The sequence below is a fragment of the Aotus nancymaae genome, unplaced genomic scaffold (genome assembly GCF_030222135.1).
Source record: "Aotus nancymaae isolate 86718 unplaced genomic scaffold, 86718_ANA_hifiasm-v0.15.2.pri h1tg000010l, whole genome shotgun sequence".
Taxonomy (NCBI): Eukaryota; Metazoa; Chordata; class Mammalia; order Primates; family Aotidae; genus Aotus; species Aotus nancymaae.
This window is the reverse complement of record NW_026988421.1, coordinates 38,376,130-38,390,346: the sequence shown is the minus strand read 5'-3', so window position 1 is coordinate 38,390,346 and position 14,217 is coordinate 38,376,130. Positions and strand designations below refer to the sequence as shown.

Here is a 14,217-nt window from a genome sequence, read left to right as displayed (position 1 = left end):
GATTAGATAGATAGATAGATAAAATTAAGGGTTGAGTTTAAGTGTACCTGTTTTCAGATCCGGCCTTAATGTGAACCTGGGCACCCCATGAAAGGGCCCTGGCTGATTTAGGAGGCCATTTCCTAACATCCAGAGCAACATAGCTTCTTGGAAAGCCCATTTTATTTGGTGTGCTAAAAGCTTTTAAACATAATGTAATCATAATCTTCTTGGCATGTGTTATAGAGTACATCTAGCCAGGCCTAAAAACCACAGTAACCTCATTAACATTCCCACTAAATATGGTGTCCTTCTGGTTACTAAAGCAGGGCCTCCAGCAGCAGATAATACAAAGAATGTCTAAACATAAATTTTGGCCAGGCGCAATGGCTCACACCTATAATCCTAGCACTTTGGGAGGCCAAGGTGGGTGGATCACTTGAGGTCAGGAGTTTGAAGCCAGCCTGGCCAACAATGGTGAAACCCCATCTCTACTAAAAATACATAAAAAAAAAAAAATTAGCCTGGCATGGTGGTGGGCATCTGTAATCCCAGCTACTTGGGAGACTGAGGCAGGAGAATTGCTTGAATTCAGGAGGCGGAGGTTGCAGTGAGCTGAGATTGTGCCACTGCACTCCAGCCTGGGTAACACAGTGAGACTCCATCTCAAAATATAAATAAATAAATAAATATTAAAATTAAAATAAATTTTTAGTTTTTCAACTATGAGCTGGAATCCTGTTGTTTAGAAAGCAGATGACAGATGTCTAGAAAATTAAAGTGGCAATGTGAAAACAGCTTTTCCATAGCAACAAAGTTATCCACAAACTCTCAGATATAGCAAATCCACAGTTATTAATTTTAGAAGCAATCTAGGGTAGATTTTTAAAAATCAGAGGGGAAACAGATTGGATTTTATTTTCTTTTTACCTTACAAAGGATGAGACTTACCATTTTTCACATTCTCAAGTGCTAGGGGATGACAGATTTTAAAATTATCTTTGTGCCCCTCTCACAGTTTAAGAACTTACTTATTTTTCCATAGCAGGGCTTTTGCGTTAATGCCTCTGCCATATGTTTATGGAGTGCAAGAGTTCTGAGTGCTGCTCTGTTTAGCTTTAAGATAATGTTTTCATGAAACACAGAGGGGCGGGCTGACAGTATCTGGCACAGTCTGGTTTCCTGTTATTGCTGCTTGGAAACAGGGCTGGAGGTAAGGGTATAAATCAGCCGAAAACCAAGTGGAAGTAGTAAAAAATTATATCATATGGAGAACAAAGGGCAAGAAAATCGTTAAAAATGTGAAACGCATAACTATCATGGCATCACCCCTCAGGGTATAGAGAGGCAGAGCACCCTGGCTATACCACAACCTCAGGAGCCTCTGTTTCCCTTAGCCTATGAGGGGTTTGAACCAGCTCTTATAAGTAGGAATAAGCACTTAACAAGAGACTGCTAACTAACTTCTAACGCCTGACTTCAAGAGTTGAATCTGAATGTTTTACTAAGTATTTAGAAAAAAGGCAATGGACTTTTTTCTAATTCTTTATCTCATAAACAACCTCTATATTCAAATATAAGCAGGAACGAGGAATATTTAAATCACTGTAAAGAGTATTCATATTAAAAATGATCACAATTCCAAGAGAGGAGACAAGAAAAAAACAGAAAAGAACAGGAGAGTCAGAAGTCAAGGCTTGGAAGGAGAGCCTCAACAAAAGGTTCTATTCCATTCAAAGAAGATCTTTATCTTCCTTTAGATGACCCAAACTCCCTTTAAAAAAATATTTCTAGTCAAACGCTCTGAGACTCCCAGTACTTCAAAATAAGCCCAGGTAGCATTAGTTCAGATGGTATTTGAACTCACTTCTGACTGTTGCTTCCTCTAGGGTCAAGTGAAACATAGATACAGACACAGCTAGGACGCTTCCAACCCAGGTCAGGTAGGGACCACTAAAAGCAGCAAGATAAAGCCTGGGTTGTATGATTCCCGACTAAGGATAGGAGTAGAAATAGTTTGAGAACAGGCCATCTCACCCTCACTTCTTTTACTATTGAGTCATTGTATATATTTCCGCTGTGGTCAGGAACAAAGTACATTATTATCAGCATTTCTGTTAGTATGGTTCCTAATGGAAATATGGGTCATATTAATCTTCATGTAGGCTAAAAATATAAAGCCTTTGGTAGTCTAGTGAATTCATGCCCAGCATGTGTCCACTAAACAAAGAGAAAAAAAAAGATTAAATATGTTAAGTACTTAAGGTACTTGCAAAGAATGGTACAGTGGATAACATGTCATTAAACAAAAAAAACTGACTGTTCTAGCTACTCAAAGCAAGTATTATGTGCTATCACAATGCCTTTTTTTCTTTTTGAGACAGGGTCTCACTCTGTCACCACAATGGAGTGTGATGGCACAATCTTGGCTCACTGCAACCTCCATCTCCCAGGCTCAAGTGATTCTCCTGACATAGCCTCCTGAGTAGCTGGGATTACAGGCACGTACCACTACCACCTGGCTAATTTTTGTATTTTTAGTAGAGATGGGGTTTCAGCATGTTGGCCAGGCTGGTCTCTAACTCCTGACCTCAAATGATCCACCCACCTCAGCCTCCTAAAGTGCTAGGATTACAGGTGTGAGCCACCATGCCCAGCCACAATGTTCTTTAAATAAAAAGCATTAGAAAGCCCCAGATTGGCAAACTGAAAGTCTCTCTGGTTCCCAACATGAAGCTAAAATAGTCAAGGTAATACTTTGTCAATGGTATAGTGATTTCAAAAATGATTTTTCCTTCTTATATGGAGACATTTTAGATGTGACAGATAATCTCAAATAATCAAAGATAAAGAATTATAAATACTAAAGGGAATATCAACCACAACTTCAATGCCCCACTACTACCATGGATATGCAGTTGCTATTTCCTTGCCCTGTCCCAAACCCTCTGTAGATGGAAAATACATGGTAGATGGGACTCACTTGGAAACAAGGGACTAAAAGGGTAAAACAATCAACTGCTTATTAGCCTTCTGAATTTGAGCATGAAAGAAGGAAAGAAGCTGAGAACACAGTGTTTTTCTCAACTGGGTTCTCTAGAACATTATTTCCAAGAAATGACACATTTTTCCATGATCAAAACAAATTTGTAAAAAATTGCATATTGCCTCCTTCTTGGGTCTTCACAATGAAGATTAGTATATGAAAGATTCTAATATGCCATAGAATAAACCAGCTTTCTTTAAACAAGCATTTCTAAACTCATTTGATGCAACAAAATTTTTTAAATAAAATAGATATTAAAATCCCAGGAGCCTCACGTTTTATGGAGCACACTTTAAGAAACATAGAGGAACTAATTCTAGGGGCATTTTCCCTAGAATATGAGTAGAGAAGACCTGCCTGCTGAGACTTCTTCCTGTTTAAAGAATTCATATATGGCCAGGCACAGTGGCTCACACCTGTAATCCCAGCACTTTGGGAAGCTGAGGCGGGTGGATTACCTGGGGTCAGGAGTTCGAGACCAGCCTGGCCAATGTGGATTACCTGGGGTCAGGAGTTTGAGACCAGCCTGGCCAACATGGAGAAACCCCATCTCTACTAAAAATACAAAACTTAGCTGAGCATGGTAGTGGGCACCTGTAATCCCAGCTGCTCAGGAGGTCAAGGTGGGAGAATCGCTAGAACCTGGAAGGTGGAAGTTGCAGTGCCACTGCTCTCCAGCCTGGGCAACAAAACGAGCCTCCATCTTGAAACAACAACAACAACAACAACAAAAAAGAACTCACATGAGCTTCAAGTCAGTGACAGGTTTTTTAAAAAAAAAACAGAACTCAAATAATCAACCAACTTTACCCTGATTTTACCTGAAATATTTAACTCCCTTTGTCACCACAAATTCCAATTAGATTGTTTTTAATAAGCATCTTCTAGAAGAGTTCAAATATTAGTCATCCATGGTTTCACATAAATTAATGTGTTACCAGTGCTACTGTATACTGACAGAGTGCTTTACAGTTTTCAAAAACACTTTCATTTACACAGACACACACCCTTCCTTCAAGTGGTACAGTCAAGACTAAAACCCCAGATTGGCTGATTCTAGTCTAGTATCCTTTGTACTAGTAAAAATATTTCTATGGGATGAATTGGAGAAACTATAACCAATGTCTACTGCATGATCCATTTAAAGTTATAAACGTCTGATTTACAAATTTCTAGGAGACAACATGACCAAGCTGAGCTAGACTATGGTTGTGCGGGAGGCAGAGGGGTGCACTGCCTCAGATTTTTATAAACAAATTGTTCATATCTATCAAGTCATTTGTTTTTGCTAGGTTAAGGGAGATTCAACTGATTCCACACTTTAAAAATTTTCTCATGACCATACAGAGTTGACAAAGGGGTAGGAAATCGGCCATGTAAAAGGATTACCCATTTTCAATGATCTCATTTTCACAGTACAAAAATCTTTCATATGTAAATGACCTAGACTTACATCACATTAAAAAAAACTGAATTTAGCAAAGCTTTCACATCTTAAGAGTTCATTTGGCATCATTTCTAAAAATACGATTAGAACAAAAAGAATGAGTACAGGTACCATCTTGGGCTCTTACTGTGTTTAAATACTTTAAACTCAGTTTTTCACAGAAACACTATTCAAAGGAATACAAGCAAAATTAATCCTAAACTGTATTTCACTTCAGGTTCAAAATATTTTCAATATCAGAGAAAAGATACTGGTAAAAATACCACTTTCAAGACTGAAGTGAAAAAAGTCTTCGATTCTTGAAATGAAAAAAGTACCCAGTTATCTGTCTCTATAAAAAGAACTTAGTCTTTACATGTGTGTCTTGACTAACATTCAACCAGAATATGTTGACAGATTGGCACATAAGTTAACTTTTCTTTTAAAGTATCAACTTCAACTATTTCATTTTCCTTATATCAAGGATACTTAGTGGAACTGAATAAATTCTTTAAAAGGGAAAAAACGGAGCCAACAATCAGCCTTGGCTGTATGATTAGGCCACAGCACAATTTAAATAGGTCAGGCTCAGCAATAATACAAATCAATATCTGTCTGTACAGCCTAATAACTTCCCAGAGCACTCCTTTAACTGTCATGGTTTATCTGTGCAATAAAGTGTGAGGTAGTTAGGCTGGTGTTCTTATTACCTCAGGATAATGAAATCAAGCCTCTAAAGGTTAAGTAGCTTGCCCAAGGTCATACCACAATTGGAAAACAGCTAGGAATAGACCCAGATCTCCCAATTCCTAAGCCAGTAATCTTATTTTTACTACAGCAATGATGCTCTGGAAGGTGGGGATCGAGTTGAGATGGGATGTATCCCCAACTTACATACCAATGGTCATGCCCGTAACCGCCCCTCTCTATTAGAGTTCTAGGGAGCCTCTGTTATTTACGAGGATAACATATGCCTCACGTATGCAGAGGTGGAATAAATGCTGAGAATTATGTGCTGAGTATCATACAACCTTGACACTGTCAATACAGGGACAAACTACCAATTGAACAATAACTAGTGAACATGAGCCATAACATATGCATAAGGTAAGTCTTAACTGATTTATTTCCCCAGATGCTAATACTTTTTTCCTCAGAAGTAAAAACTAAGGCATGAATTATACCTATGTCTTTTTTTTTTTTTTAGGTGGGGTCTCACTGTGTCACCCAGGCTGGAGTTCAATGGTACATTCATAGCTAATTGCACTCAAACTCCTGGGTTGAAGCAATCCTCCCATCTCAGCCTCCTGAGTAGCTGGGACTATAGACATGTGCCACTATGCCGGCTAATTTTTTTTATTTTTTATAGCGATAGGGTCTCACTATATTGCCCAGGCTGGTCTTGAACTCCTGGCCTCAAGCGATTCTTTCACTTTGGCCTCCCAAACTGCTGGGATTACAGGTGTGAGCCAGTGTGCCTGGCCCTATCTATATCATTTACAACAAAATGTTTCAGAGGCTGGACACAGTGGCTCATGCCTGTAATCCCAGCATTTTGGGAAGCCAAGATGGGCAGATTGCCGAGGGTCAGGAGTTTGAGACCAGCCTGGCCAGCATGGTGAAATCCTGTCTCTACTAAAAAAAAATACAAAAAATTAGCTGGGTGTGGTAGCAGGTGCCTGTAATCCCAGCTAGCTGGGAGGCTGAGACAGGAGAATCGCCTAACCCCCAGAGGCGGAGGTTACTGTGAGCCGAGATCACGCCACTACACACTGGCCTGGGTGACAAAGCAATACTTCATCTCAAAAAAAAAAAAAAAAAAAAGAGTTTCATAACACTAAAATTGCCAAACATCTTTACTAAATTATAAAAAAAATTAAAGAGATGGGCTCTTGCTCTGTCACCTAGGTTGGAGTTCAGTGGTACAACTCCAACCTAGGTGACTGGCTCACTGTAGCCTCAACCTCCCGGGCTCAATAAATCCTCTTGCCTCAGTCTCTCAAGTAGCTAGGACTACTGGCATGTGCCACCACACCTGGTTAATTAAAAAAGAAATTTTTTTTTTTTTTTTTTGAAGAGATGAGGGTTTTGTTATGTTGCCCAGGCTGGTCTTGAACTCCTGGTCTCAACCTATCCTCATACCTCAGCCTCCTAAAGCATTAGGATTATAGGCATGAGCCCCTGCACCTGGCCTTCATTAAATATAATCCAGGGAAGTCACACTGACACCTCCGGATTATACTTTTTCTTTTCACTTTTACGTTAAGTATTCATGTAAAACTTTTTCAATGACTTGAAAAACAAAACAACTGCACAAAGCACAGAAAAATTTCAAACTCATTTAGTGACTGTCCAAAATGACCTACAGGCATACCAGAAAATCCTGATAAATTCCAGATGTGCCCCTGCTCCATGCAGTATATGCTCCTGAAAAATTATTTGAAATATAAAAACATATACGCAATTTGATAAGGGAACTATAATTTCAGAAGTTCCTAACCTAGGTCGATGGAAAAAGGAATTCAAGGACAAAGAGGGTTTGAAGAAACATTAGTCCCTGCATGAGCAGCAAGGCTCAGGAAGGAAGTGCAATGAAGAGAGCTCTGCCCTCGATTGTCAAGTATCTTGAAAAAGTTTCCAAACCTCTCCTAGATTCTCCTGTGTTGCAAAACAAATGGGGTTGGACCAGGTCATGCCTAAGGTTAAGTACAACTTGAGTGTATTATTAGTGCCAAAAAATACTTTTGCTATTCTAAACAGCCAAATCTAAATTTATTATTTGAGTGTTCTTAACTAAGCAGAAAAAGAAAGCTGTGCAAAGTGCCCTCTGGTGGACAGCTGGATATGTGAAAGAATGGTATAAAAGGTCTTCCCATCTAGGCCACCTCTCTTTTTATTTACTTTTAATTTTTTTTAATTAAAAAAAAATTGTTTTAAGAGAACAAGTTCTCGCTACATTGCCCAGGCTGGTCTCAAACTCCTGGCCTCAAGCAGTCCTCCCAGCTCAGCCTTGCAAAGTTCTAGGATTACAGGCATGAGCTACTGTGTCTGGCCTCTTGGGCCACCTCTCAATCATTCATGCACTATAATAAGTTATTTATGCATTAATTAAAAAATAATTAATGTATGTCCACTAGGTGTCAGGCATTGTGTATACAGTAAACTGAAAGACACAGTTATTGCCCTCCTGAATTTTTATCATGTAACAGTAGACGGACATTAAACAAAGCATTATTTCATTATACTGGCATTTAACGGCACAGATGAATGGCAGATGTGTATTATGACAACAATCTATGGGGGAGGTGTAAACTCCAATGAAGAAATGATTCTTAAAAATATCACAATTAAGCTGAGATCTGAAGGAAAAGTGGGTATTAGCCAGGCAACATATGTATAATGATCCTGAGAAATAGCTCAAGATAATGAAGGGAGAAGGGAGTGCTAAGGCAGAGGTACATAATACATGAAGGGTCATTTAGGTAATTTTAAGGACTTTGACCATTATCCTAAGGGCAGTAGAACATAATCAAAAGGTTTAAAGGAGTGAAAAGTCATGATTAAATTATGATTATAAAAAGCTCATTCTGGTTGCTATGTAAAAAAGGCTTGGAGATGGGATAAAATTGAAGTAGGGAGCCCCAGGGGAAAGATATTCTAGATGTCCAGATGAGAGATGACTCTAGATGTCTAGTATCCAGGCTTCCATGGTTGCTTCCAGTCCTGGCTCTCCTATATCTCCTCTCACTTCATTCTGCACATTAGTGAGTGCCTGCTGTGTGCCAAGTACTTCCATTCAGACTCCTGAGCAAAAGTGACAGAATTAAGATCATAGCAGCTCTGTGAGGAACTACTAGTAGAAGAAGCCTCTTTCACCTCTCTTAGTCCTCCCATGGCTAGACATGCCATAGCAAAACATTGTGATCTGTAGATTTATCAACCTACTCCAACAAGGGGGACTCTAATCACAGTTATAGCAGGGTTCAGAGGTTTGCCCCAAGAGCCTGGGCTACTTTGTTCCTGTGACTTTGAAGAGCACAGGTTAAATAAGTAGGATCCTCTCTATATAACGAGCTGACTGATTACAGAGAATAAATAAAGTGTGTCCCCTACTACCATTCCACTATTGTTATTATGCAGTTGATCTTCTTATTGCAGACTTAAAGCCTGTACATTAAAATACTTCTATGTTCCTTAAGACACAAAATATGGTATGATTGCAAAAAACCTGTGTTCTAAAACTGATTGTGATGGCTGCACAATTATGTACATATAGTAAAAAACATTTAATTTCACACTTTAACTGGGTGCATTGTATGCTATGTGAATAGCATAAAACAGCTCGATAAAGCTGTTACAAACAACAACAAAAACACCTCTTCCTTAAAGATCATGAGATTATGGATGAGTGAAATGACAGCAGAGATGAAAGTACCAAATCTACAGGATAACATAGATAAATTAAATAATAATATAAATGTTGCATACTGACATGCTTTATATTCATAAGCAAGCCAAAAAGTCTCTAAGATGGTGAGAAGAAATAAAATCTATAAAACTTGTATTTCTCCCCTAAAACACTCTATCTAAAAGCTTCGCCAAAGATCAACAACAACAATAAACAAACATATAAACTCTCAAAAGAGGTTATCTTTTGTAAAAAGGTGGTTGGATACAAAAGAGGTAAAGTAGATATACCACTCAATTTCTTCGTCATGTACCTCCCACAGCGTACACAAGAAAGATGCAACCCGTCCTGTACCTCCCACAGCGTACACAAGAAAGATGCAACCCGAGAGCACACACCTCATGTGGCCCTACTGCTTTCACTGTTCCAACACTTAATGAATTGTCTCACTTGATTGTCAGGCATTGCTGCTCTGCAGGTGGTCCCCTCCCACTCTTCTTAAGGGATAAGGGCTGCAAACAGGAAGTAAGTGACCCTTAAATGCCATCTCGTTTTAAAAATTCACTGCATCTATATTTAAAAAGATGCAGACAGCAAAGGAGGATACTTTGGGTAAAAAGGTAACAAAGGTTGATGCTACTTAAAATAGTCAAAGTATTGGTTTAAAGGCAACTCTGGGCTCACATCAGAAGGAAAGAGATTAATGCTATGACCAAAGACTGAAGTTCTCTATAGAGTCTCTAGCACTCAACAATGCTCTATTTTCCTGAGGAGATATAAGACTTAGCCACTACATGATCATGACATAACAATCCATGATTTATTATTATTTTTTGAGATAAGGTCTTGTTCTGTTACCCAGGCTGGAGTGGCATGATCACAGCTCATTGTAGCTTTAACCTCTTGAGCTCAAGCAATCCTCTCTCCTCAGCCTCCCCCCATAGCTGGAATCACACAGGTATGTGCCACCATACTTGGCTAATTTAAAAAAAAAATTTTTTTTGTAGAGATGAGGTCTCCCTATGTTGCCCAGGTTGGTCTTGAACTTCTGGGCTCAAGCGATCCTCCCACCTTGGCCTCCCAAACTGCTGGGATTATAGACATGAGCTGCTGTGCCTGGCCTACTCATGTTTGTTCTTATGGGAAAGTAAATAAATGTCTCAAAGTAGAAGAAGAAGAAAGAAGGAAAAAGAAGGAGGAAGGAGGAAAATGAAGGAGAAAGAGGAAGAAAGAAGAGAGAGAAGAAAGGAAGAAAGGGGACAAGGGAGGGGAAGAGTGGGGAGGGAAGGAGGGAAGGGGAGGAGTGGGGAGGGGGGAAGGGAGGAGTGGGCGGGGAAGGGAGGCAGTGGGAGGGGAGGAGGGGAGGGAAGGGAAAGGATCTCCATATTGGTCAGGGCAAACAACGAAGATGGAGCTGGCCTAGCTGGAAGTGGTGGCTCACACCTGTAATCCCAGCACTTTGGGAAGCTGAGGTGGGCGGATCACGAGGTCACGATATCGAGACCATCCTGGCCAACATGATGAAACTCCGTCTCTACTCAAAATACAAAAATTAGCTGAGTGTGGTGGTGTGCGCCTGTAGACCCAGCTGCCCGGGAGGCCGAGGCAGGAGAATCGCTTGAACCTGGGAGGCAGAGGTTGCAGTAAGTCGAGATGGCGCCACTGCACTCCAGCCTAACAACAGAGCAAGACTCCGTCTCAAAAAAAAAAAAAAAAGAAGAAGATGGAGCTCATCTCTGAGGGGCAAAAGGGAGAGGGACTTTGCCACTTTCAATGACTTCCAATATTCTCACTCAGATGGCTCTCATCCTCTCATCCGGGGGCACTGAAGGAACTGTTGGTCCCATTTCTAACATCACATGGAGGTAGCATTCTTGTGCCCACTGCAACAGTCCCACCATACACATACATATTGTACATACAGCTTTCTTGAACAATATCTTTCTGGGCTTCTCACCTATCTCATGGGACACCCAAGGCTATTACTATTGCCTTCATTGTACCCTGAAGCTCAGAATTTAAGTAACTTGTCCAAGGTCATATAACCACAGGGGGAACAAGACCAGATCTAGACCCAGGCCATCTGACTCGGGGCCAGTGCTTCTTTCACTAACCAGTGTATCTTTCTGCTACTTCTTCAGCAGAGCAACTGTTAAAACTCAATCTACATAATATTAACAAAAATCAATATTAAGTACATTTGTAGCAAGATGAATACTTGCTGGTTAAATACCTGTCGACCTGCCATAAGGATCTGGCTTTTCAGTAGTAAAATTTCATTTAATCTTCAGACCATCCCCAGGAAGGAGTTACAGATGAGGACCTGAAGCTGCTGGCCTTAAGTAAACTGCTTGGGGTCGCCAGTGACTAATTGAAGCAGCAAAGGTTTAAATGTATTGCAATCTGTTCTTGCTCCAAATTCCCTACAACTAGCTGCTACCTTAAATGTTTACCAAGGACTACTCTAAGATATAGATATAAAATATATGGTTAACCCAATTACAGCAAGCAGAAAAGTCAATGGCTTTCCTGAGCCATCTTGACCAGGCTGGTCTCAAACTCCTGACCTCACGATCTGCCCGCCTCTGCCTCCCAAAGTGTTGGGATTATAGGTGTGAGCCACTGTGTCCAGCTACTATGATTCTTAAAGGGGCTCAATGACTACTACAAATCCCTAGGGCAAGCATATCTCCCTCTAATAAGGAATAAGCCAGGAGGTCGGTAGGATGAAGGCAAATGGAAGGTAGAGACATGGGGAAATGGAGACCTCCTCTAGGTTTTTTCTGGGATCTACCTCCTGTACAGTCACTAGTTCTGGCTGTAGAGAAGAACAAAGAAAGCTACTTCTATACAGATAAGAACCCAAGGCTCTTCAGGTTAAGTTCACTGCCTAGGTTCATCCGTGATGGTTGCAATAGAGGTCTCAATGTAATAGAATCTGGTACGTGACTCCCAAATGCACAGGCACAAGCATGTCTACCAACAACAGCAGCAGAAGTTAAAAGAACCCTCCAAGTAGCAACATGTGTTAATTCAACAAAGGTTTATCAAGCATCAGTGACTGAATCAAGCAACAGGTAAATACTGGGGACCAGGCAGGGAATGAGACAGTTACCACGCCCATCGTTGTGGAGCTTACAGTCTCACGCCTATAATCCCAGCACTTTAGGAGGCCAAGGCAGATGGATCACAAGGTCAGGAGTTCAAGACCAGCCTGGCCAAGATGGTGAAACCCCATCTCTACTAAAAATACAAAAAAATTAGCTAGGCGTGGTGGCAGGCGCCTGTAATCCCAGCTACTCAGAAGGCTAAGGCAAGGAATTGCTTGAACCTGGAAGATGGAGGTTGCAGTGAGCCAAGATCACACCACTGCACTCCAGCCTGGGTGACAGCAAGACTCTGTCTCAAAAAACAAAACAAAACAAAAAGGCATGCTCAGATTGCTATGGATACTTAAAAACTGGAAATGGAGTCGAATCTTTATTACGCCTTTGAATCTCCATGACTTTAAAGAGTGTTTCAAAATTCGAAATTATTTTATTCATTTTAATTAAAAACCAAATCACTACCACTTACTCTTAAGAAGTTCAGTGAAGTAGCAAACAGAATATTTATTCTTAGCCTTGGCCCTTGTAGTTTTTGATCAGATACATGTCTTAACAAAAATATAATCTTGAATATGAAAAATCCATCACCGGTTAAAATTTTTACCTCAGAAACTTGCCTGCTACACAAAATTAGTCAAAGGTGGCTGTAGAGGATATAAGTGAAACTTCATATAGAATACATTTACTACTTTACTAATTCTAGTCCAGTGTATGCCCCAAAAACATTCTTTACTAGAAGAATTAATAGTCACAGCACAGTTGTACAGGCAGGCATTCAAGACTTGGTACTATTCCCCTACTTGCTGTTTTCATTTATTAATACAGGGTCCAGATTGGCTCTTACTTCCATACCCCTAAGCTTCCAAACAGCTGTCAAAGCTTGGGTTCAAGGAATTTAAACTCATGTCTATCTGCAAAACCAATTATGTACACCAACTGCCTAAACTCTACTTCATGCCCCCTCTTTACATCAGAGGTAGCACTCTTAATGTCACTAGAGGCCAGGCACGTAATACCCATGAACAGCGTGGCAGGTAATGCATATGCATATATGGTGTAAGCAGGAGAAACAGAGGAAGGGAAAAGCAGTTTTTTGGCTCCAATGATTGCCACAGTGTATGATCTTGCAATTGTCAAGCCAGAAGTTCAACATCTCATATATACTCCTAAATGTTTAAATGTTAATCTAAGTTTCTTTGTTGTTTAAGAGCACTATGTAGGTCAAGCAGGTCACCAGCTCTCCATTTCTGTTAACACACTGTTAGTGTCATCTGAACAGCACTAGTTTGGTATGCTAAATTTTGCAGGATTATTTTCATAAGTGTAACATCACTCTGGGGATGAGCGAGGCAGAATATTCCTTAACGCCTTAAATACCAACAGTGATCTCTTTTTCAGGCAGCCTAGATGGACTCATGGACTAATGCCATCCAAGGTAGAGCTGCTCACTTATGATCACAAGGTGCCTTTCTTCCTGGAAAACCACAGAAAAAACTTCTTTTCTTTCCCATAGCAGTTCCACTCTAAGTAGGCGCTTACCCGTTTGTCAATGTCGTTGTGCTGAAGCTGCACAAAGCGAGCACTGATGGCTGCAATGTAACTCTGCTGATTGGAGAATGCTACGCGGCCAGCACCTTTGGGGTACTTCAGCTCTGGGTCCGTATCAATGCCAGCATAGCAGACACCACCGTACAAACGGTCCATAATCATTGCCAGCTCAACTGCAAAGAAACAAAACATGGATATGTATAAATATTTGGGAGGTACTCTTGCCCAGGAGAAGGAAGAATTATTTGGAGATCATGCAGTGTAATTAAGAAAAGGAAAACCCATGTTAAATATCATGAAGAATGTCCACACCAGTCTTACAACTCAAGTAGGGAAGGTCCTCATAGGGTGTTTTGAAATAAAATGGAAAAAAAATTTAGGAATTTACAGACGCACACACAAGAATTTATATGATCAGAACTTTAGCAGTAGTACCGAAGACATGAACTACCAGTAATCCTCCTGTTCTAATTTCTAACTGCTTAGTCCAGTGGAATGTGCCCCAGGTAGGCAAGGAATTTCATGCTGCCCTAACAAGTTAATAAGAAACAGTCCTACTTACTAACCTCTAAGACTAAAAGCAATTGCTAGTGTCACATTGCTATATTAGGACTAAGCGATAGAAAGGATTAACTGTTTGTTTTAACTAGAGATAATTAGTTTACAGCCTTAAAGTAAATATCCACAATTTTAAAAAAATAAA

General features: G+C 40.2%; 1 protein-coding gene across 7 annotated transcripts in view; it reads right to left on the bottom strand.

Annotated features, from left to right (window-relative positions):
* The window catches only part of CPEB3 (cytoplasmic polyadenylation element binding protein 3), a 239,308-nt gene that overhangs the window by 22,056 nt on the left and 203,035 nt on the right, over nt 1–14,217 (bottom strand). For all 7 annotated transcript variants that reach the window (XM_012454773.2, XM_012454772.3, XM_012454770.2 and 4 more), the window contains one exon: nt 13,506–13,687. In XM_012454773.2, the coding sequence (XP_012310196.2) occupies nt 13,506–13,687 (182 nt within the window). The remainder of the gene's footprint in view (nt 1–13,505; nt 13,688–14,217) is intronic.